The sequence below is a fragment of the Coregonus clupeaformis genome, chromosome 3 (genome assembly GCF_020615455.1).
Source record: "Coregonus clupeaformis isolate EN_2021a chromosome 3, ASM2061545v1, whole genome shotgun sequence".
Classification (NCBI taxonomy): domain Eukaryota; kingdom Metazoa; phylum Chordata; class Actinopteri; order Salmoniformes; family Salmonidae; genus Coregonus; species Coregonus clupeaformis.
The window spans coordinates 17717234-17739202 of record NC_059194.1 but is presented as its reverse complement, the minus strand read 5'-3'; the positions used below and the strand labels follow the sequence as shown (position 1 = coordinate 17739202).

General features: G+C 42.5%; 1 protein-coding gene across 6 annotated transcripts in view; it reads left to right on the top strand.

Annotated features, from left to right (window-relative positions):
• Nucleotides 1–21969, top strand: part of LOC121541588 (E3 ubiquitin-protein ligase RNF130-like) — a 101677-nt gene that overhangs the window by 9185 nt on the left and 70523 nt on the right. For all 6 annotated transcript variants that reach the window (XM_041850723.2, XM_041850748.2, XM_041850741.1 and 3 more), the window contains exon 3: nucleotides 21724–21918. In XM_041850723.2, coding sequence (XP_041706657.1) covers nucleotides 21724–21918 — 195 coding nt within the window. The remainder of the gene's footprint in view (nucleotides 1–21723; nucleotides 21919–21969) is intronic.

The following is a 21969-nucleotide window of genomic DNA, read 5'->3' as shown; positions in this document are numbered from 1 at the left end:
CTACAGGATGCACATTTCTGTTTGAAAAAGTTAGCCTTTGCTTTCCTAACTGCTTGTGTATATTGGTTCCTAACTTCCCTGAAAAGTTGCATATCGCGGGGGCTATTTGATGCTAATGCAGTACGCCACAGGATGTTTTTGTGCTGGTCAAGGGCAGTCAAGTCTGAGGAGAACCAGGGGCTATATCTGTTCTTAGTTCTGTATTTTTTGAATGGGGCATATTTATTTAAGATTGAGAGGAAATTACTTTTAAAGAACAACCAGGCATCCTCTACTGACGGAATGAGATCTATATCCATCCAGGATACCTGGGCCAGGTCAATTAGGAAGGCCTGCTCGCTGAAGTGTTTTTGGGAGCGTTTGACAGTGATGAGGGGTGGTCGTTTGACCGCGGAACCGTTACGGACGCAGGCAATAAGGCAGTGATCGCTGAGATCCTGGTTGAAGACAGCGGAGGTGTATTTAGAGGGTAAGTTAGTCAGGATGATATCTATGAGGGTACCCATGTTTACGGATTTAGGGTTGTACCTGGTAGGTTCGTTGATAATTTGTGTGAGATTGAGGGCATCTAGTTTAGATTGTAGGATGGCCGGGGTGTTAAGCATATCCCAATTTAGGTCACCAAGCGGTACGAACTCTGAGGATAGATGGGGGCAATCAATTCACATATGGTGTCCAGGGCACAGCTGGGGGCTGAGGGGGGTCTGTAGCAAGCGGCAACAGTGAGAGATTTATTTCTGGAAAGGTGGATTTTTAGAAGTAGAAGCTCAAACTGTTTGGCCACAGACCTGGATAGTATGATAGAGCTCTGCAGGCTATCTCTACAGTAGATTGCAACTCCACCCCCTTTGGCAGTTCTATCTTGACGGAAAATGTTATAGTTGGGGATGGAAAATTCAGAATTTTTGGTGGCCTTCCTAAGCCAGGATTCAGACACTGGTAGAACATCAGGGTTGGCGGAGTGTGCTAACGCAGTGAATAACTCAAACTTAGGAAGGAGGCTTCTGATATTTACGTGCAGAAAACCAATACTTTTACGGTTACAGAAGTCAACAAATGATAGCTCCTGGGGAGTAGGAGTGATACTGGGGGCTGCAGGGCCTGGGTTAGCCTCTACATCACCAGAGGAACAGAGGAGGACTAGAATAAGGATACGACTAAAGGCTTTAAGAACTGGTCTTCTAGTGCGTTGGGTACAAAGAATAAAGGGGGCAGTTCTCCGGGCGTTGTAGAAAAGATTCAGGGCATTATGTACAGAAAAGGATATGGAAGGATATGAGTACAGTTCAGGTAACCCTAAGCGTTGGGTAACAATGAAAGAGATAGCGTCACTGGAGGCACCGATTGAGCCGGTCTCGGCGTGTATGGGGGTGGAACAAAGGAACTATTTGAGGCAGTTTGAGAGGGACTAGGGGTTCTACAGTGAAATTGTATAATAAGAACTAACCCAAACAGCAATAGGCAAGGCATAATTGACATGGGAGAGAGGCATAAAGCAGTCACAGGTGTTATTAGAGAGAGCTAAGACAACTGGAAATAGCGATAACGTTTGGGCTAGGCTAAACAGAATAAACAGGACAGGGTACCGTGTAAAGGAACAGTCCAGCAGGCATCAGCTGTGCAGCTGAGTGATCATAAGGTCCAGTGAACAGCAATATGTGAGTCCGAGAGCAGTTCAAATTGGTGCTTCAGCACAGCTAGCAGGGAGCACAGTTGTAGTTTGCGTGTGCTAGCGGGCGGGGCTGGCAGATGGATCTTCGTGGTCGCCGCAACGGGAAGCCTGTTGAAACCACATCAGAATATTTCGTCGGCAGACCAGTCGTGTTGGATCGGCGGGGCTCAGTGTCAACACTAGGAGGTCCCGTCCGGTTGACAGAGAGATAGATAGCCGGGAGATGGGCCTGAGGCTAGCTCAAGGCTAACTGGTGCTTGCTATAGGGCAATGGTAATCAGCCAACAACAGGTTGCAGCTAGCTAGCTGGTTGCGATGATCCGGCGCTAGGGTCCAGTGATTCCGGCAGAAAGTCCAATAAGTTCTGGGTCGATAGCACGCTGGGTCGAGTAGCACGCTGTGCAGACTGGCCGACCGAATTGTCCAGGTTAGAGCTAGAGCTGGCTGGTGGATAGTGTAGGCCACGGACAGTGGTGAAGACGCTAACGGTGACTAATAACAAGTAGCCATTCAGTTGCAGCTACACAATTTTCAGCTTATGGTTCTTGATGAAAGTTATAAAGAAATAGTAGAATCCTTTCCACGTTGGGTGAGGCGGGTTGCAGGAGAGTATATTTAGTTAAAGAATGAAAAGTAAAAATTGAGAAATATATACAAAATAGACAAAAAAAACAAGAAACGGGATATTTACACAGGGACAATGAATAAAAGCGACCGCACTGCTACGCCATCTTGGAAGAGTTGGTAAGATTCAGGGCAGGCCCGTCTGAAGATTGCTAGAGTGCATTTGGATGATCCAGAAGAGGATTGGGAGAATGTCAGATGAAACCAAAATAGAACTTTCTGGTAAAAACTCAACTCGTCGTGTTTGGAGGACAAAGAATGGTGAGTTGCATCCAAAGAACACCATACCTACTGTGAAGCATGGGGGTGGAAACATCATGCTTTGGGGCTGTTTTTCTGCAAAGGGACCAGGACGACTGATCCGTGTAAAGGAAAGAATGAATGGGGCCATGTATCGTGAGATTTTGAGTGAAAACCTCTTTCCATCAGCAAGAGCATTGAAGATGAAACGTGGCTGGGTCTTTCAGCATGACAATGAGTGGACAAGGAGTGGCTTCGTAAGAAGCATTTCAAGGTCCTGGAGTGGCCTAGCCAGTCTCCAGATCTCAACCCCATAGAAAATCTTTGGAGGGAGTTGAAAGTCTGTGTTGCCCAGCGACAGCCCCAAAACATCACTGCTCTAGAGGAGATCTGCATGGAGGAATGGGCCAAAATACCAGCAACAGTGTGTGAAAACCTTGTGAAGACTTACAGAAAACGTTTGACCTGTGTCATTGCCAACAAAGGTTATATATTGAGTAACTTTTGTTATTGACCAAATACTTATTTTCCACCATAATTTGCAAATAAATTCATTAAAAATCCTACAATGTGATTTTCTGGAGAAAAAAAATCTCATTTTGTCTGTCATAGTTGACGTGTACCTATGATGAAAATGACAGGCCTCTCTCATCTTTCTAAGTGGGAGAACTTGGACCATTGGTGGCTGACTAAATCATTTTTTCCCCCACTGTAGTCTAACCTAAATGGCGCCCAATCAGATAAAATATGTGCTGACATGTTAACAAACATATCCTAAAAACAGGAGCGTTCAAAGGAAAATGGACAATATGGAATGGACAATCAGGCAACTCACATCTGCTGTCCAGGAGTTTCATCCCGTGGGCAAAATTGTCATGATCAGTGCTTTCAAGTTTATATCCGCACATTTTTGACGAGCTGATCATAGCAAAAAAGAAAATACTGTGTAAACACATTGCAAATAGGCTCATGTTCACTCCAGAGGAAGGCCCAAAAGATTATCAAAGACTCCAGCCACCCAAGTCATAGACTGTTCTCTCTGCTACCGCACGGCAAGCGGTACCGGAGCGCCAAGTCTGGGACCAAAAGGCTCCTTATCAGCTTCTACGCCAAGCCATAAGACTGCTGAACAGTTAATCAAATGGCTTCCCGGACTATTTACATTGACCTCCCTTATTTTATTCAAATTTTTTTGCACTGCCTCTCTTGCACATGCTCAATGTAAACTCACTGGACTCTAACCACACCCTCACAGGTACTACATTAACACTCCAACACACACACACTCACTTTACCCCTACCTACATTGTTAATAAGCATCAACCAGTGGGTCTTGCGACGGGTATACAAAGATGACCAGTTTACAGAGGAGTATAGAGTGCATTGATGTGTCCTATAAAGAGCATTGGTGGCAAATCTGATTGCCGAATGGTAAAGAACATCTAACCGCTCGAGAGCACCCTTACCTGCCGATCTATAAATTACGTCTCCGTAATCTAGCATGGGTAGGTTGGTCATCTGAATCAGGGTTAGTTTGGCAGCTGGAGTGAAAGAGGAGCTATTACGATAGAGGAAACCACGTCTAGATTTAACCTTAGCCAGCAGCTTTGATATGTGCTGAGAGAAGGACCGTGTACCATACTCCCAAGTACTTGTATGAGGTGACTACCTCAAGCTCTAAACCATCAGAGATAGTAATCACATCAGTGGGGAGAGGGGCATTCTTCTTACCAAACCACATTAAATTTGTTTTGGAGGTGTTCAGAACAAGGTTAAGGGCAGAGAAAGCTTGTTGGACACTAAGAAAGCTTTGTTGTAGAGCGTTTAACACAAAATCCGGGGAGGGGCCAGCTGAGAATAAGACTGTATCATCTGCATAGAAATGGATGAGAGAGCTTCCTACTGCCTGAGCTATATTGTTGATGTAAATTTAGAAGAGTGTGGGGCCTAGGATCGAGCTTTGGGGTAGTCCCTTGGTGACAGGCAGTGGCTGAGATAGCAGATGTTCTGACTTTATACACTGCACTCTTTGAGAGAGGTAGTTAGCAAACCATGCCAAAGACCCCTCAGAGACACCAATACTCCTTAGCCGGCCGACAAGGATCGAATGGTCTACCGTATCAAAAGTTTTGGCCATGTCAATAAAAATAGCAGCACAACATTGCTTAGAATCAAGGGCAATGGTGACATCATTTAGGACCTTTTTAAGGTTGCAGTGACACATTCATAACCTGAGCGTAAACCAGATTGCATACCAGAGAGAATACTATAGACATCAAGAAAGCCAGTCAGCTGAATATCGACAAGTTTTTCCAACACTTTTGATAAACAGGGCAACATGTAGTGTGTGAGTGTGCATCTATCAGTTACACATGTCAGTACATACAGTGGGGAGAACAAGTATTTTATACACTGCCGATTTTGCAGGTTTTCCTACTTACAAAGCATGTAGAGGTCTGTAATTTTTATCATAGGTACACTTCAACTGTGAGAGATGTAATCTAAAACAAAAATCCAGAAAATCACATTGTATTATTTTTAAGTAATTAATTTGCATTTCATTGCATGACATAAGTATTTGATCACCTACCAACCAGTAAGAATTCCGGCTCTCACAGAACTGTTAGTTTTTCTTTAAGAAGCAATCCTGTTCTCCACTCATTACCTGTATTAACTGCACCTGTTTAAACTCGTTACCTGTATAAAAGACACCTGTCCACACACTCAATCAAACAGACTCCAACCTCTCCACAATGGCCAAGACCAGAGAGCTGTGTAAGGACATCAGGGATAAAATTGTAGACCTGCACAAGGCTGGGATGGGCTACAGGACAATAGGCAAGCAGCTTGGTGAGAAGGCAACAACTGTTGGCGCAATTATTAGAAAATGGAAGAAGTTCAAGATGACGGTCAATCACCCCTCGGTCTGGGGCTCCATGCAAGATCTCACCTCGTGGGGCATCAATGATCATGAGGAAGGTGAGGGATCAGCCCAGAACTACACGGCAGGACCTGGTCAATGACCTGAAGAGAGCTGGGACCACAGTCTCAAAGAAAACCATTAGTAACACACTACGCCGTCATGGATTAAAATCCTGCAGCGCACGCAAGGTCCCCCTGCTCAAGCCAGCGCATGTCCAGGCCCGTCTGAAGTTTGCCAATGACCATCTGGATGATCCAGAGGAGGAATGGGAGAAGGTCATTTGGTCTGATGAGACAAAATTAGAGCTTTTTGGTCTAAACTCCACTTGCCGTGTTTGGAGGAAGAAGAAGGATGAGTACAACCCCAAGAACACCATCCTAACCGTGAAGCATGGAGGTGGAAACATCATTCTTTGGGGATGCTTTTCTGCAATGGGGACAGGACGACTGCACCGTATTGAGGGGAGGATGGATGGGGCCATGTATCGCGAGATCTTGGCCAACAACCTCCTTCCCTCAGTAAGAGCATTGAAGATGGGTCGTGGCTGGGTCTTCCAGCATGACAATGACCCGAAACACACAGCCAGGGCAACTAAGGAGTGGCTCCGTAAGAAGCATCTCAAGGTCTTGGAGTGGCCTAGCCAGTCTCCAGACCTGAACCCAATAGAAAATCTTTGGAGGGAGCTGAAAGTTCGTATTGCCCAGCGACAGCCCCGAAACCTGAAGGATCTGGAGAAGGTCTGTATGGAGGAGTGGGCCAAAATCCCTGCTGCAGTGTGTGCAAACCTGGTCAAGACCTACAGGAAACGTATGATCTCTGTAATTGCAAACAAAGGTTTCTGTACCAAATATTAAGTTCTGCTTTTCTGATGTATCAAATACTTATGTCATGCAATAAAATGCAAATGAATTACTTAAAAATCATACAATGTGATTTTCTGGATTTTTATCCGTCTCTCACAGTTGAAGTGTACCTATGATAAAAAATTACAGACCTCTACATGCTTTGTAAGTAGGAAAACCTGCAAAATCGGCAGTGTATCAAATACTTGTTCTCCCCACTGTACATGAAGTCGGAAGTTTACATACACTTAGGTTGGAGTCATTAAAACTTGTTTTTCAACCACTCCACAAATTTCTTGTTAACAAACTATAGTTTTGGCAAGTTGGTTAGGACATCTACTTTGTGCAGGTCACAAGTAATTTTTCCAACAATTGTTTACAGACAGATTATTTCACTTTATAATTCACTGTATCATAATTCCAGTGGGTCAGAAGTTTACATACACTAAGTTGTCTGTGCCTTTAAACAGCTTGGAAAATTCCAGAAAATGATGTCATGGCTTTAGAAGCTTCTGATAGGCTAATTGACATCATTTGAGTCCATTGGAGGTGTACCTGTGGATGTATTTCAAGGCCTACCTTCAAACTCCGTGCCTCTTTGCTTGACATCATGGGAAAATGAAAAGAAATCAGCCAAGACCTCAGAAAAAAAATTGTAGACCTCCACAAGTCTGTCTCCTAGAGATGCACGTGCTTTGATGCGAAAAGTGCAAATCAATCCCAGAACAACAGCAAAGGACCTTGTGAAGATGCTGGAGAAAACCGGTACAAAAGTATCTATATCCACAGTAAAACGAGTCCTATATCGACATAACCTGAAAGGCCGCTCGGCAAGGAAGAAGCCACTGCTCCAAAACCGCCATAAAAAAGCCAGACTACGGTTTGCAACTGCACATGGGGACAAATATCGTACTTTTTGGAGAAATATCCTCTGGTCTGATGAAACAAAAATAGAACTGTTTGGCCATAATGACCATCGTTATGTTTGGAGGAAAAAGGGGGCTGCTTGCAAGCCGAAGAACATCCCAACCGTGAAGCACGGGGGTGGCAGCATCATGCTGTGGAGGTGCTTTGCTGCAGGAGGGACTGGTGCACTTCACAAAATAGATGGCATCATGAGGAAGAAAAATTATGTGGATATATTGAAGCAACATCTCAAGACATCAGTCAGGAAGTTAAAGCTTGGTTGCAAATGGGTCTTCCAAATGGACAATGACCCCAAGCATACTTTCAAAGTTGTGGTAAAATGGCTTAAGGACAACAAAGTAAAGGTATTGGAGTGGCCATCACAAAGCCCTGACCTCAATCCTATAGAACATTTGTGGGCAGAACTGAAAAAGTGTGTGCGAGCAAGGAGGCCTACAAACCTGACTCAGTTACACCAGCTCTGTCAGGAGGAATGGGCCAAAATTCCCCAACTTATTGTGGGAAGCTTGTGGAAGGCTACCTGAAACGTTTGACCCAAGTTAAACAATTTAAAGGCAATGCTACCAAATACTAATTGAGTGTATGTAAACTTCTGACCCACTGGGAATGTGATGAAAGAAATAAAAGCTGAAATAAATCATTCTCTCTACTATTATTCTGACATTTCACATTCTTAAAGTAAAGTGGTGATCCTAACTGACCTAAGACAGGGAATGATTACTAGTATTAAATGTCAGGAATTGTGAAAAACTGAGTATTTGGCTAAGGTGTATGTAAACTTCCGACTTCAACTGTACACACAACAAGTAGGTCACATGGGAGAGAGGTGTTGTGCCCTGAGGTGTTGCTTTATTTTTTTTAAACCATGACTTTACACCAGCATCTTTATTACTGTCAGTTATTTTGAGTATTAGGTTATTTGAGTGAATAAGCAGGCTATACTAACCTTCCCTTGACCCTTTCCTTAAGAGGACGTCTATATCGTTCCTGTGTGAGATTGTTACCTCAGAGCGGTCCTGCAGGCTCCCTGTGTGAGCCCACTGAGCCGGGTGAGTCAGATGAGCTTATGTAATACGTTTCCCAAATCCATTCCTCTAGTACCTCCAACAGCACACATTTTTGTTGGAGTTGTTGGGGGTACTCAAGCACTGGAGTTGGGAAACACTGTATTACATAACCTTGTCAGACTCACTTTGCTCAGTTGGCTCACATTATCCAACTCAATTAGCCCATGTCAGCTAATTGTTTTTAGATTGGTAAGCTGTTCTAAACTTCTAGCAATCATGGTCGAATTACCAACCGGGGGTATTTTGTTAATCACTCTCAGTCAAATATCATATTAAAAACCGCAAACATTTCACTCCACCCTATGGCAAAATCTGTGGGATTACAGGAAATTAGCTGTAAAACTGCTAATTTTTCTCTCTACCTGATGGAAAAATGAGTAGAATTGTATTAAATTTGTTATAAAATGGCTAAATCTTCTCTCCGCCCCATGTCAAAATGTGTAGAATTGCAGCAAACTTGCTTTTAAACTGCAACATTTTATCTCCAACCGATGGCAAAATGTGTCAAATTGCAGGAAATGAACTCTAAAACGGACATTTTTTTCTCTCTGCTGTCAAGAGGGGGGTCGCTAAAGTGTTTTGCTCGCAAGGTGGGCTCTGTATGGATGTGGGTACACAGACGCACGAGCCACTGCAGCACTTCCTGATGAGTTTAGATTTTTTTGTGGCCCCCACCCCCATCAAAGTTTAAGAACTTTTTTGGTTGAAAAACTAATCTGATAAAGATACAGTATGTTCACTAATAGCCCTATTCGCACGGGACTAGTATTACTATAGAACGCTCATTATGTCATTATTACCCCAGCATGTCTATTTTCCAGTGGTTGATTGGGACGGTATTAGTTTTCCCAAACTACCCCTGTAATTCTTTTTTTTCCTCATTCAAAATTGACCGTTATGACGGAAGTCTGGAGGCCCTTCTAGGTGTGAAGATATTTCATATTTCTAGGGATAGCCTAATATTGGCCTAATGGCCTTCAGTTTGGAGAAAGTCAAAATAATAATGCGTGTCAATAAGAACTATTAACTGACATAGTTGGCAATTTATGAATTCATTGGCACAATATCTTCCACTTCTTTTAAAAGAGAGGAAAGTTGATATGACAACAGCTACATGCATAGCACTTTTAAGCATGAATGTGTTCCCATTTTCTTACCCAAGCTGAATGCACCACCTGTTCAACTCTGTAATATCCCTCAAAACACAGGGATGATGATTCGCATGGTATAAGTATTATCAGAGGACCTGGGAGTTTGCTGAAAAATAGTATGTTTTTAGGGCTGGGATAATAATAATTACTAACATGGCAGATTCGGAGAGGACTAAAATAACAGAAGTGGTGATTTGTGCTTTTGCAAATAATTACATTACCTGAGCTCCCACAGTAAAACGTATCCCTTCCGAATAGGGCTTAAGACACCTCTGAAATGGCAGTTGAGCAAGTCTGGCGGTTTACAGAAGTATGTTTCAGTTTAACACTACTGCGTTTCACAACATCCCACTTTTGACAGTTTCACTTTGAGGTTAGCTTTGCAATGCTGTGATGTTCAGTACACAGATGTCCTTCCTCTAAATGCCTCTCTCTCTGTATATATGCCATCATGCCAAGCACATAGAAGTGAGATGTTGAAGAGGAACAGGTGCTTTCGTGGGTTCAAACTCCACCAATATCTCACAAACGGTTGGCGCCATGCATACCAGCAGCGGTTTTCCTGTGTTATCGGGTCTTCCTGTGTTGTCGGGTCCGATTCAAGCTTCCTATTCTTGTTCTCCACTCTGCATAGTTCAACATTGCTCTGAGTCACTCCACACACACTGTTGTTAACACACTATCAGTGGCTAGCAAGTAACTTAACACCACAGCATTGCATGTATGCATCTGACTTTTTCCGATTTGAATATCTCACCCAAGAAGGCGCTTCAGAAACAAGGTTCTAAATTGCATCGTAACGTATTAGTAGGAATGAAAATGACCCTGAGGCGAACATTAGCATCGTCTTTGTAGTGACATACACTATAAATGGTGGTTTCCAGTCTGTTTTCAAGGGGCTTTGCTATAAGGGCTAGTGCAAATGCTCTGATGGTTCCGCTGTACATTACCATGCATGCATGTAGGGTTTTTAAGCCTGAGAACTGGGCCATGCCTCCTGTGGTTGAATTTCTATGGAGTCAGCTTATTAGTCAGCCGATTGTCAATTGGCTTATCAGTTCAAATGTTGGACAACTCATTTCATATAAACTTACCTCGGGTGAAAATAATAAAGGGTACTTCATCATTTCAAGCAGCAATACTCTGCTTATCATGTGGTGTGGGTGTTCAGTTCACATCTTTCCACTATAGCCCATGTCCCAAATTTAGAATGCCAATGATGATTAAAACAAACTCTGTGACCCTTAATTACTGTCTACCCATTTAATGAGTATTGATGGCAACGTAGGCTTCTGGGATACCGTTCACCCTCAGGCACTCTGGGTAATCATCATTATGCTCTGCGTTTGTCATACTGTACTGTGTGTGTGCGCGCGCATAGTGATTTACTTACAGCTTTTCTGGGTTATATTGTAAGCTTTTGATTTGATCCCATCCCTTCATATGAGATGGAATACTGTGCTCTTTCAACAGTAGGCCAACTTCATCATTTTCAGAGTCAGGGTGGCTCAGCCATCCAATGTCAGCCCTGAAATAGATATATTGAGCATTGTGGGTGGGTCTGTGCATGTCCTGTGCGCATGCCCCAACTGCCAATTCCAATGCCTCGAAGGCAGACCTTAACTGTCAATACTAAGTGCCAAAACCAACAAATGTAGCTATAACTTCAAATTTAGCTAAAACCTGGCCCAATCAATATGTGCAAATGATTGGAGCGCTGAGAAACTGTTCAACCATGTGGTAAAGTCACTTTTCCCTGGAATGGTTGCTGTTGCTACTGCTACTACTACTGCTACCAATACTGCTAATACTGCTACTACTGTTGCTACTACTACTACTACTACTGCTACTCCTGCTACTAATACTACTACTATTACTACTGCTACTACTACAATTTCTGCTGCTACTACTGCTACTCAAATTCAATTGTATTTGTCACATGCGCCAAGTACAACAGGTGTAGACTTTACCGTGAAATGCTTACTTACGAGCCCTTTCCCAACAATGCAGAGTTAAAAAGTAAGACATTTGCTCAATAAAAAAAAGGAAATAGTAACACAATAAAATAACAATAACAAGGCTATATACAAGGACTACCGGTCCTGAGTCAATGTGCAGGGGTACAAGGTAATTGAGGTAATGTGCGTGCGTGTGTGCGTTATTGCCTTCCCTCACTACCTGGGGGCAGCCCGTCAGGAAGTCCAGGATCCAGTTGCAGAGAGAGGTGTTCAGTCCCAGGGTCCTTAGCTTAGTGATGAGCTTGGAGGGCACTATGGTGTTGAACGCTGAGCTGTAGTCAATTAACAGCATTCTCAGGTAGGTGTTCTTTTATCCTTTCCCACCTGGATAAGTGTGGAGTGCAGTTGAGATTGCATCATCTGTGGTTCTGTTGGGGCGGTATGTGAATTGGAGTGGGTCTAGGGTTTCTGGGATGATGGTGTTGAGCCATAACCAGCTTTTCAAAGCATTTCATGTCTACAATTGTTTGGACATGATTTAGAAAGAAACACACCTGTCTATATAAGGTTCCATAGTTGACAGTGCAAATGTGTGAATAACTTATGTAAATGAGATTTCTGTATTTCATTTTCAATACACTTTACAAACATTTCTAAAAACATGTTTTGACTTTGCCATTATGGGGTATTGTGTGTAGATGGGTGAAGAAAAAGTATTTCAATACATTTTGAATTCAGGCTGTAAGACAACAAAATAGGTCAACAAAATACTTTCTGAAGGCACTGTAAATGTTCAGGAATGGGATAGTGCTGACACTCCAAATTCGCCTGGAAGGCGGTTTATTAAGATTACATTTGTGTGCATTTCCTCCCCCATACAGGTGGGGAGAACAAGTTATTGATACACTGCCGATTTTGCAGGTTTTCCTACTTACAAAGCATGTAGAGGTCTGTAATTTTTATCATAGGTACACAACTGTGAGAGACGGAATCTAAAATAAAAATCCAGAAAATCACATTGTATGATTTTTAAGTAATTAATTTGCATTTTATTGCATGACATAAGTATTTGATACATCAGAAAAGCGAACTTAATATTTGGTACAGAAACCTTTTTGCAATTACAGAGATCATACGTTTCCTGTAGGTCTTGACCAGGTTTGCACACACTGCAGCAGGGATTTTGGCCCATTCCTCCATACAGACCTTCTCCAGATCCTTCAGGTTTCGGGGCTGTCGCTGGGCAATACGGACTTTCAGCTCCCTCCAAAGATTTTCTATTGGGTTCAGGTCTGGAGACTGGCTAGGCCACTCCAGGACCTTGAGATGCTTCTTACGGAACCACTCCTTAGTTGCGCTGGCTGAGTGTTTCGGGTCGTTGTCATGCTGGAAGACCCAGCCACGACCCATCTTCAGTGCTCTTACTGAGGGAAGGAGGTTGTTGGCCAAGATCTCGCGATACATGGCCCCATCCATCCTCCCCTCAATACGGTGCAGTCGTCCTGTCCCCTTTGCAGAAAAGCATCCCCAAAGAATGATGTTTCCACCTTCATGCTTCACGGTTGGGATGGTGTTCTTGGGGTTGTACTCATCCTTCTTCTTCCTCCAAACACGGCGAGTGGAGTTTAGACCAAAAAGCTCTATTTTTGTCTCATCAGACCACATGACCTTCTCCCATTTCTCCTCTGGATCATCCAGATGGTCATTGGCAAACTTCAGACGGGCCTGGACATGCACTGGCTTGAGCAGGGGGACCTTGCGTGCGCTGCAGGATTTTAATCCATGACGTGGTAGTGTGTTACTGATGGTTTTCTTTGAGACTGTGGTCCCAGCTCTCTTCAGGTCATTGACCAGGTCCTGCCGTGTAGTTCTGGGCTGATCCCTCACCTTCCTCATGATCATTGATGCCCCACAAGGTGAGATCTTGCATGGAGCCCCAGACCGAGGGTGATTGACCGTCATCTTGAACTTCTTCAATTTTCTAATAATTGCGCCAACAGTTGTTGCCTTCTCACCAAGCTGCATGCCTATTGTCCTGTAGCCCATCCCAGCCTTGTGCAGGTCTACAATTGTATCCCTGATGTCCTTACACAGCTCTCTGATCTTGGCCATTGTGGAGAGGTTGGAGTCTGTTTGATTGAGTGTGTGGACAGGTGTCTTTTATACAGGTAACAAGTTCAAACAGGTGCAGTTAATACAGGTAATGTGGAGAACAGGAGGGCTTCTTAAAGAAAAACTAACAGGTCTGTGAGAGCTGGAATTCTTACTGGTTGGTAGGTGATCAAATACTTATGTCATGCAATAAAATGCAAATTAATTACTTAAAAATCATACAATGTGATTTTCTGGATTTTTGTTTTAGATTCCGTCTCTCACAGTTGAAGTGTACCTATGATAAAAATTACAGACCTCTACATGCTTTGTAAGTAGGAAAACCTGCAAAATCGGCAGTGTATCAAATACTTGTTCTCCCCACTGTACATGTTCACATCATCACACACACGCCCTCACATGTACGCACCCTTAAAGGTGCGATCTGCAGTTGCTGCATCAATTTTTAGACTTTTAAATTAATGATGTATGCCCATTGATATTTGAAGAATATGTTTTACTCCTTTGTTTGTAAAAAATGTAAATGTAAACAAACACTGTATAGCCTCCAAACATGGTTCAAACTATAATTGTTATATCATGGATAGTCAGTTCTTGTATCCATAGCTCTGTCTGTATTTGAGGTTACATTTCTCCAGCCCCATCCCTCAGCTCTTTACCAAATCAGTGGCGGGGAGCCACTTTGTTATTGTTTGAGCTGCAAATTGCCACTTTAAATCATCCTTCCTGCATGAGTGCCTGTTCATTAGGCTAAAATGAATGTCAGGCATGGCTCCCACGGCATTGAATTAAGTGAATAGAAGTCATCCTGACTGCAGCCTTTTACAGTGAACAGTCAAGTACTGTACCGCACTACCTGAGTCTCTCCTAAGAGCTATTGACCTGCTGCTCACGTTTTACCAGGCTGTGGATGAAGTATGCGCTTGTTTGGTTTGGGGCACATTTGGGTGGTTAGTTTTGTGTATGTGTGTTGAAAGTCTGTACGGCCTGTGTGTGATTAGTCTAAGTTTAGTTAATGATAACGTTACTTACAGTACCAGTCAAAAGTTTGGACACCTACTCATTCCAGGGTTTTTCTTTATTTTTTACTGGTGTCTACATTTTAAAATAATAGTGAAGACATCAAAACTATGAAATAACACATATGGAATCATATAGTAACCAGAAAAGTGTTAAACAGATCAAAATATATTTTATATTTTAGCCACCCTTTGCCTTGATGACAGCTTTGCACACTCTTGGCATTCTCTCAACCAGCTTCATGAGGTAGTCACCTGGAATGCATTTCAATTAACAGGTGTGCCTTGTTAAAAGTTAATTTGTGGAATTTATTTCCTTCTTAATGCATTTTAGCCAATCAGTTGTGTTGTGACAAGGTAGGGGTGGTATACAGAAGATATACCTATTTGGTAAAAGACCAAGTCCATATTATGGCAGGAACAGCTCAAATAAGCAAAGAGAAACGACAGTCCTCCATTACTTTAAGACATGAAGGTCAGTCAATCCGGAACATTTCAAGAACTTTTAGTTTCTTCAAGTGCAGTCGCAAAAACCATCAAGCACTATGATGAAACTGGCTCTCCTGAGGACCGCCACAGGACAGGAAGACCCAGAGTTACCTATGCTGCAGAGGATAAGTTCATTAGAGTTAACTGCACCTCAGATTGCAGCCCAAATAAATGCTTCACAGAGTTCAAGTAACAGACACATCTGAACATCAACTGTTCAGAGGAAACTGTGTGAATCAGGCCTTCATGGTCGAATTGCTGCAAAGAAACCACTACTAAAGGACACCAATAAGAAGAAGAGACTTGCTTGGGCCAAGAAACATGAGCAATGGACATTAGACCGGTGGAAATCTGTCCTTTGGTCTGATGAGTCCACATTTTTGGTTCCAACCGCCGTGTCTTTGTGACGCAGAGTAGGTGAACGGATGATATCCGCATGTGTAGTTCCCACCGTGAAGCATGGAGGAGGTGGTGTGATGGTGTGGGGGTGCTTTGCTGGTGACACTGTCGTGATTTATTTAGAATTCAAGGCACACTTAACCAGCACGTCTACCACAGCATTCTGCAGCGATATGCCATCCCATCTGGTTTGTGCTTTGTGGGACTATCATTTGTTTTTCAACAGGACAATAACCCGAAACACATCTCCAGGCTGTGTAAGGACTATTCGACCAAGGAGAGTGATGGAGTGCTTCATCAGATTACCTGGCCTCCACAATCACCCAACCTCAACCCAATTGAGATGGTTTGGGATGAGTTGGACCGCAGAGTGAAGGAAAAGCAGCCAACAAGTGCGCAGCATATGTGGGAACTTCTTTAAGACTGTTGGAAAAGCATTCCCCATGAAGCTGGTTGAGAGAATGCCAAGAGTGTGCAAAGCTGTCATTAAGGCAAAGGGTGGCTACTTTGAAGAATCTCAAATATAAAATATATTTGGATATGTTTAACACTTTTTGGCTGCTACATGATTCCATATGTGTTGTTTCATAGTTCTTCACTATTATTCTACAATGTAAAAATAAAGAAAAACCCTTGAATGAGTAGCTGTGTCCAAACTTTTGACTGGTACTGTACGTGAAAGAGTACACTCTTTGTGTGTTGTCTCTTAAATTCAAGGAATTTAAATTAAGTTAAATTAACTGCTTTTCATTATGCACTCAACTATAATAAACACACGCATGCAGATATAGACATATATATATATATATATATATATATATATATATATATATATATATATAAACACACACACACACACACACACACACACACACACACACACACACACACACACACACACCTCAGGACTGACTCAATGAGCCACACACACACAGAGTAAATCTCATGGGGACAGTGAGCATCTGCTCCGTAGTGTTGACACTGCAGCCTGATGAATATTTCACTGTCTGTCTGAGTGTGTGTCCCTGGAAGGTGAACTTACAGGATAGAGACCATGCCACCATCATGCACCAGAGGACAGAGGGAAAGAGGGGTAAACACACACAAACACACACGCAAATACACCAACAACTACACACACATTCATAATAGATCACACCCTCACTCACAGAATAAACTATCAATCGCCACTCCCTAGTAGAGACACACACACTCACACAAGCTCGCATTACATTATTTTAATGCACGGATCCATCAGAGCTGATTTGAGTGTTTACTGGAACAAGAAAGGACGCTGAAAAGCAGAAACACACTCTCATTCTTCTCCTTCCTCGCCTTTCTGAAACACAATCAATGTCTGTGACCTTGTATTGTATCAGCCCAGCCTCAGCCCTCAGTGTGCTGGGTCTCTGCTATTAACAGTAGAACTGCTGGGCCTCGAGGGACCCCACTTCAAGCTAATGAGCAGTCATTCTGACTGCAACATTCTAACAGTGTAATTAATACATTTCATATATGCTATTGCAAAATTAATCATTTGTGTTTATGAAGGTCTTAGGTAACATTAGAATACTGTAGGCTATATGTAAACAACATATTACAACTATGAAACAGAGCATATGTGTTGGAACGCGGTAAGAGCTTCTTTTCATAACGACAAAATAAAATACCCCATCACCAAGACACACGGACAGCAAGAAGTACTGTCAAATGATGAAAACATCAGTAGCCTAATCACTACAAGCACCAAGTGTGCTTGATAAATAGTGAAAATCAGCACAAAAGCAATAATGTCATTATAATGAATGTGTCGATATGACAGCAGTCACAAAAAGTCAATTATTGTCAGCTCGTGCTTACATGGTGCGCGTCTTCACGCAATGGCATCAATTGGAGCATGTCCATGTCACATAAACAATGAAAGATGGTGAGTGCGTTGCTGATGTTGTTTTTTGCTTGAGATGTAAGGCCTGCTCTTTGTGATGACATTTTGTGCTGATAATAGCCTGTAGCATTGTCACTGGCTTGTTCTATACAAACTGTGCCGTTCTTCTCCTCTCCTGTCTCACCGTTTCATTTGGTGGTGGCACAGGCACATGCTCAGTGTGCACCGTTCTGGCTTTTTTGGCTTAGGCCTCGGAGGTGTAGGTTCAGTCTGAGGCACAGAATCAGAAGAATACTCATCAGAGATGTCATTATTCATTTCTTTCCCACCATCTGAGTCGTTTTCATTCAGATTGTGTAGCAACGCTAACGCAGCATGTGCATGAAAATGATCAGAGAGGTTGAGAGTAGAAGAAGTTCAGGAGAAAAAACTAACAAAATATAATTATTAATTGTCCATAAAATGTATATAGTAAGTATAAGCTGGAAGTAGAGGCCTAAGCATTGTTGTTCACTAGTTTACTACAATTAGGGAAGGGGTGGTGGGGTTGGAAAGTAATAAAGGGAAATATATATATATTTTTAAGGATGTGTGTGTGTGTGTGTGTGTGTGTGTGTGTGTGTGTGTGTGTGTGTGTGTGTGTGTATATATATATAAAAATAAACATGGGGGATTGGAAGTGATGCAGACAATTACATTGATGGAAGTTACAATCTATCTGCAATATTAAGCAAATAAAAATAATTAATGCAGCATGTGCATCCATTCGTCTTGGTCTTCTTGCCATAAGCACGCTCACACTGTGTACACCAAGTAGGCCAGAGTGCACTAAGTCTGCTTGGATTCGGTGGACTGATAAGGGTACATACCACTTTGAGATTATAATTAGAATAGATCAATACAATAGAATGGGCCGCCCTGTTCTTCATTCACAATTGGTGATTACATAATGATGTATCGTTCGCTTCCCCTCTCTCATTATCTCACCCATTCTCCCACTTTCTCCCCATCATACTGATACTTAATTTTTTTAATAAAATCAAATGTTATTTGTCACATGCGCCGAATACAACAGGTGTAGACTTTACCGTGAAATGCTTACTTACAAGCCCTTTTCCAAAAATGTTCTATCCTCTCTCCTCTCTCAACGTTTCATTTGTTGTTCTCTCAACGTTTCATTTGTTGTTATGTGTGAAATTAGTTGCGGTGTGGTTTAGGTTCAGTTTTGAGGCAATTATCAGGGTGATTATCAACTGGACACGGCACCTTCCACTGTTGGGAGAAGAACGGGCAATGGGGGAAAACCGTTCAAAAAATGACATGCCCTCCTAAAATTGGTTATAACTCCAGATCTGTTTGTGATATTAAGATTCTTACAACAACAGGGTGTTATATAGACGTATTTAGGAAAGTCAAGGACAGAGGGGGGCATGACTTTAAAAATGGCAGAGTTGGGCCTCCCAAGTGGCTGCATCACAGTGCTGAGGCGCCACTACAGCCTCTGGTTCGATCCCAGGCTGTGTCACAGCCGGCCGTGACCGGGAGTCCCATGGGGCAGCGCATAATTGGCCCAGCGTCGTCCGGTTTAGGGGTGGGTTTGGCCGGTGGGATTTCCTTGGCTCATCGTGCTCTAGTGACTCCATGAGGCAGGCCGGGCGCCTGCAAGCTGACTTCGGTCGTCGGTTGGACGGTGTTTCCTCCGACACATTGGTGCGGCTGTCTTCCGGGTTAAGCGAGCAGTGTGCCAAGAAGCAGTGCAGCTTGGCAGGTCATGTTTCGGAGGAAGCATGGCTCTCGACCTTCGCCTCTCCCGAGTCCGTTGGAGAGTTGCAGCGATGAGACAAAATCGTAACTACCAATTGGGGAGAAAAAAGGGGTAAAGTATAAATAAATAAAATAGCAGAGTAATAATGAGCAGTCCAAATGACTGCTTTAGTGTTAAACCGGCATTTTGATCCATCTGTTTTTGGACCGGCCTGTTTATTGACCATATGCACAGGGACTCATTCGTGCTGTTGTGTGTTGTTTACCGTTACCCGAATTGGCACCCTGTTCCCTATATTATAGTGCACTACTTTTGACCAGAGCCCTATGCCGGCCCTCGTCAAAAGTATCATACCATATGTCGAAAGTAGTGCACTATATTGGGAATAGGGTATAATTTTAGACACACAGTATTGCACTTCAGAAAGTATTCATACCCCTTGACTTATTCCACATTTTGTTGTTACAGCCTGAATTTAAAATAGATTATCCCATAATGACAATGTGAAAACATGTTTTTAGAAATGTTTGTAAATGTATTGAAAATTAAATACAGACATATGTAAATTAGATAAATATTCACATCCCTGAGTCAATACTTTGTAGAAGCACCTTTGGCAGCGATTACAGCTGTCTTTCTGGGTACGTTTCTAAGAGCTATCCCCACCTGGATTGTGCAACATTTGCCCATTTATTCTTTTCAAAAAGCTCTGTAAAATTAATTGCTAGACAACCATTTTCAGGTCTTGCCATAGATTTTAAAGTACAGAAGATTTAAGTCAAAGCTGTAACTCAGCCACTCAGGAACATTCACTGTCTTCTTGGAAAGCAACTGAAGTGCAGATTTGGCCTTGTGTTTTAGGTTATTGTCCTGCTGAAAGGTGAATTCATCTCCCAGTGTCTGGTGGAAAGCAGACTGAAGCAGGTTTTCCTCTAGGATTTTGCCTGTGCTTTGCTCCATTCCATTTATTTTTATCCTGAAAAAGTCCCCAGTCCTTAACGATTACAAGCATACCCATAACATGATGCAGCCATCACTATGCTTGAAAATATATGGAGAGTAGTACTCAGTAAAGTGTTGTATTGGATTTGCCTCAAACATAACACTTTGTATTCTGGACATTTTTTGCAGTATTACTTTTAGTGCCTTGTTGCAAACAGGATGCATGTTTTGGAATATTATTTATTCTGTACAGGCTTCCTTTTCACTCTGTCAATTAGGTTAGTATTGTGGAGTAACTGCAATGGTGTTGATCCATCCTCAGTTTTCTCCTATCACAGCCATTAGCGTCTAACTATTTTAGTCACCATTGGCCTCATGGTGAAATCCGTGAGCGGTGTCCTTCCTCTCCGGCAACTGAGTTAGGAAGGACGCCTGTATTCTTTGTAGTGACTGGTTGTGTTGATACACCATCCAAAGTGTAGTTAATAACCACCATGCTCAAAGGGATATTCAATGTCTGCTTTTTAAAATTGTACCGATCTACCAATAGGTGCCCTTCTTTGTGAGGCATTGGAAAACCTCTCTGGTCTTTGTGGTTGAATCTGTGTTTGAAATTCACTGCTCGACTGAGAGACCTTACAGATTATTGTATGTGTGGGGTACAGAGATGAGGTAGTCATTTAAAAAATAATGTTGAACACTGTTATTGCACAGAGTCCATTCAACTTATTATGTGACTTAAGCAAATTTTTACTCCTGAACTTATTTAGGCTTGACATAACAAAGGTGTTGAATGCTTATTGACTCGATACATTTCAGATTTTCATTTTTAATTAATTTGTCAAAACTAAAATAAAACGTAATTCCACTTTGACATTATGGGGTATTGTGTGTAGGCCTGACACAAAAATCTCAATTTAATCCATTTTAAATTCAGCCTTTAACACGACAAAAGGGGGAAAAAGTCAACGGGTGTGAATACTTTCTGAAGGCATTGTATGTCAAAAGTAGTGAATTATATAAGGAATAGGGTGCCATTTTAGATGCACATAGCATGTTTTGTCATGGGTTCCTGCCGAAATGAAAAGCATTGCAGTCCACTGGTTTAGCAGGGCATGCATGGCTACTACACAACATTGACCTGATTGACAGCTAGCTACTGAAGAACTGCCCATTTTGTAACCAGATCATGCTTTCTACTTAATGTGTAACCCTTTTTTATTTATTGTCTTCTCGGCAGTCACTCCGTGCAATACTTAGCTTTATTGGTGTGATTTGTTTTGCTATAGTGACCCATTATAAGCAACTGGATTTCCTGGTTGTGGATTTGTTAAACTGTGTTTCTTAGTTACACCGAAATGTGAGCTAGTGGCTGCTGTCCATAGGCAGCTGTGTGCATTTTAAACTGCTTTATACACTGGTAAAGGTTAAGCAACTCACAGAGACTGAGCTGTGTTTTTGTGTTTTTGTTTGTTTGTTTGTGTGTGTGTGTTCTGACCCTCTCCTCTATGCTGTATCTGTGCAGGGGTGAACCCCAACACTAGTTCCATGCTATAACTTTAGATTTACAATCACTTTTATTTGATTACTCAATGACATATTAATGAGTTATAAGTAGTTTATCAGCAGCCCTTCAAATACACTGACACCACTCACCATTTTATACAGCCTGGTATGGTTCCTAACCCTTCACTCTTCTCCTCTCCAGTGGTGGACCGCCAGGGCTGCGACCCCCACACTCGATTCGTGGTGCCTCCCCGGACGGGGCACTGGGTGGCCTTGCTGCAGCGCGGCAACTGCACCTTCAAGGAGAAGATCCTCAAGGCCTCGGCCTTCAACGCCTCCGCCGTGCTCATCTACAACAACAACTCCAATGAGGACACTGTCAAGATGGGCCACGAAGGTGAGGTCACATAGTGGCATATTCAAATGGGTTGTTTATACGGCCAAGGCA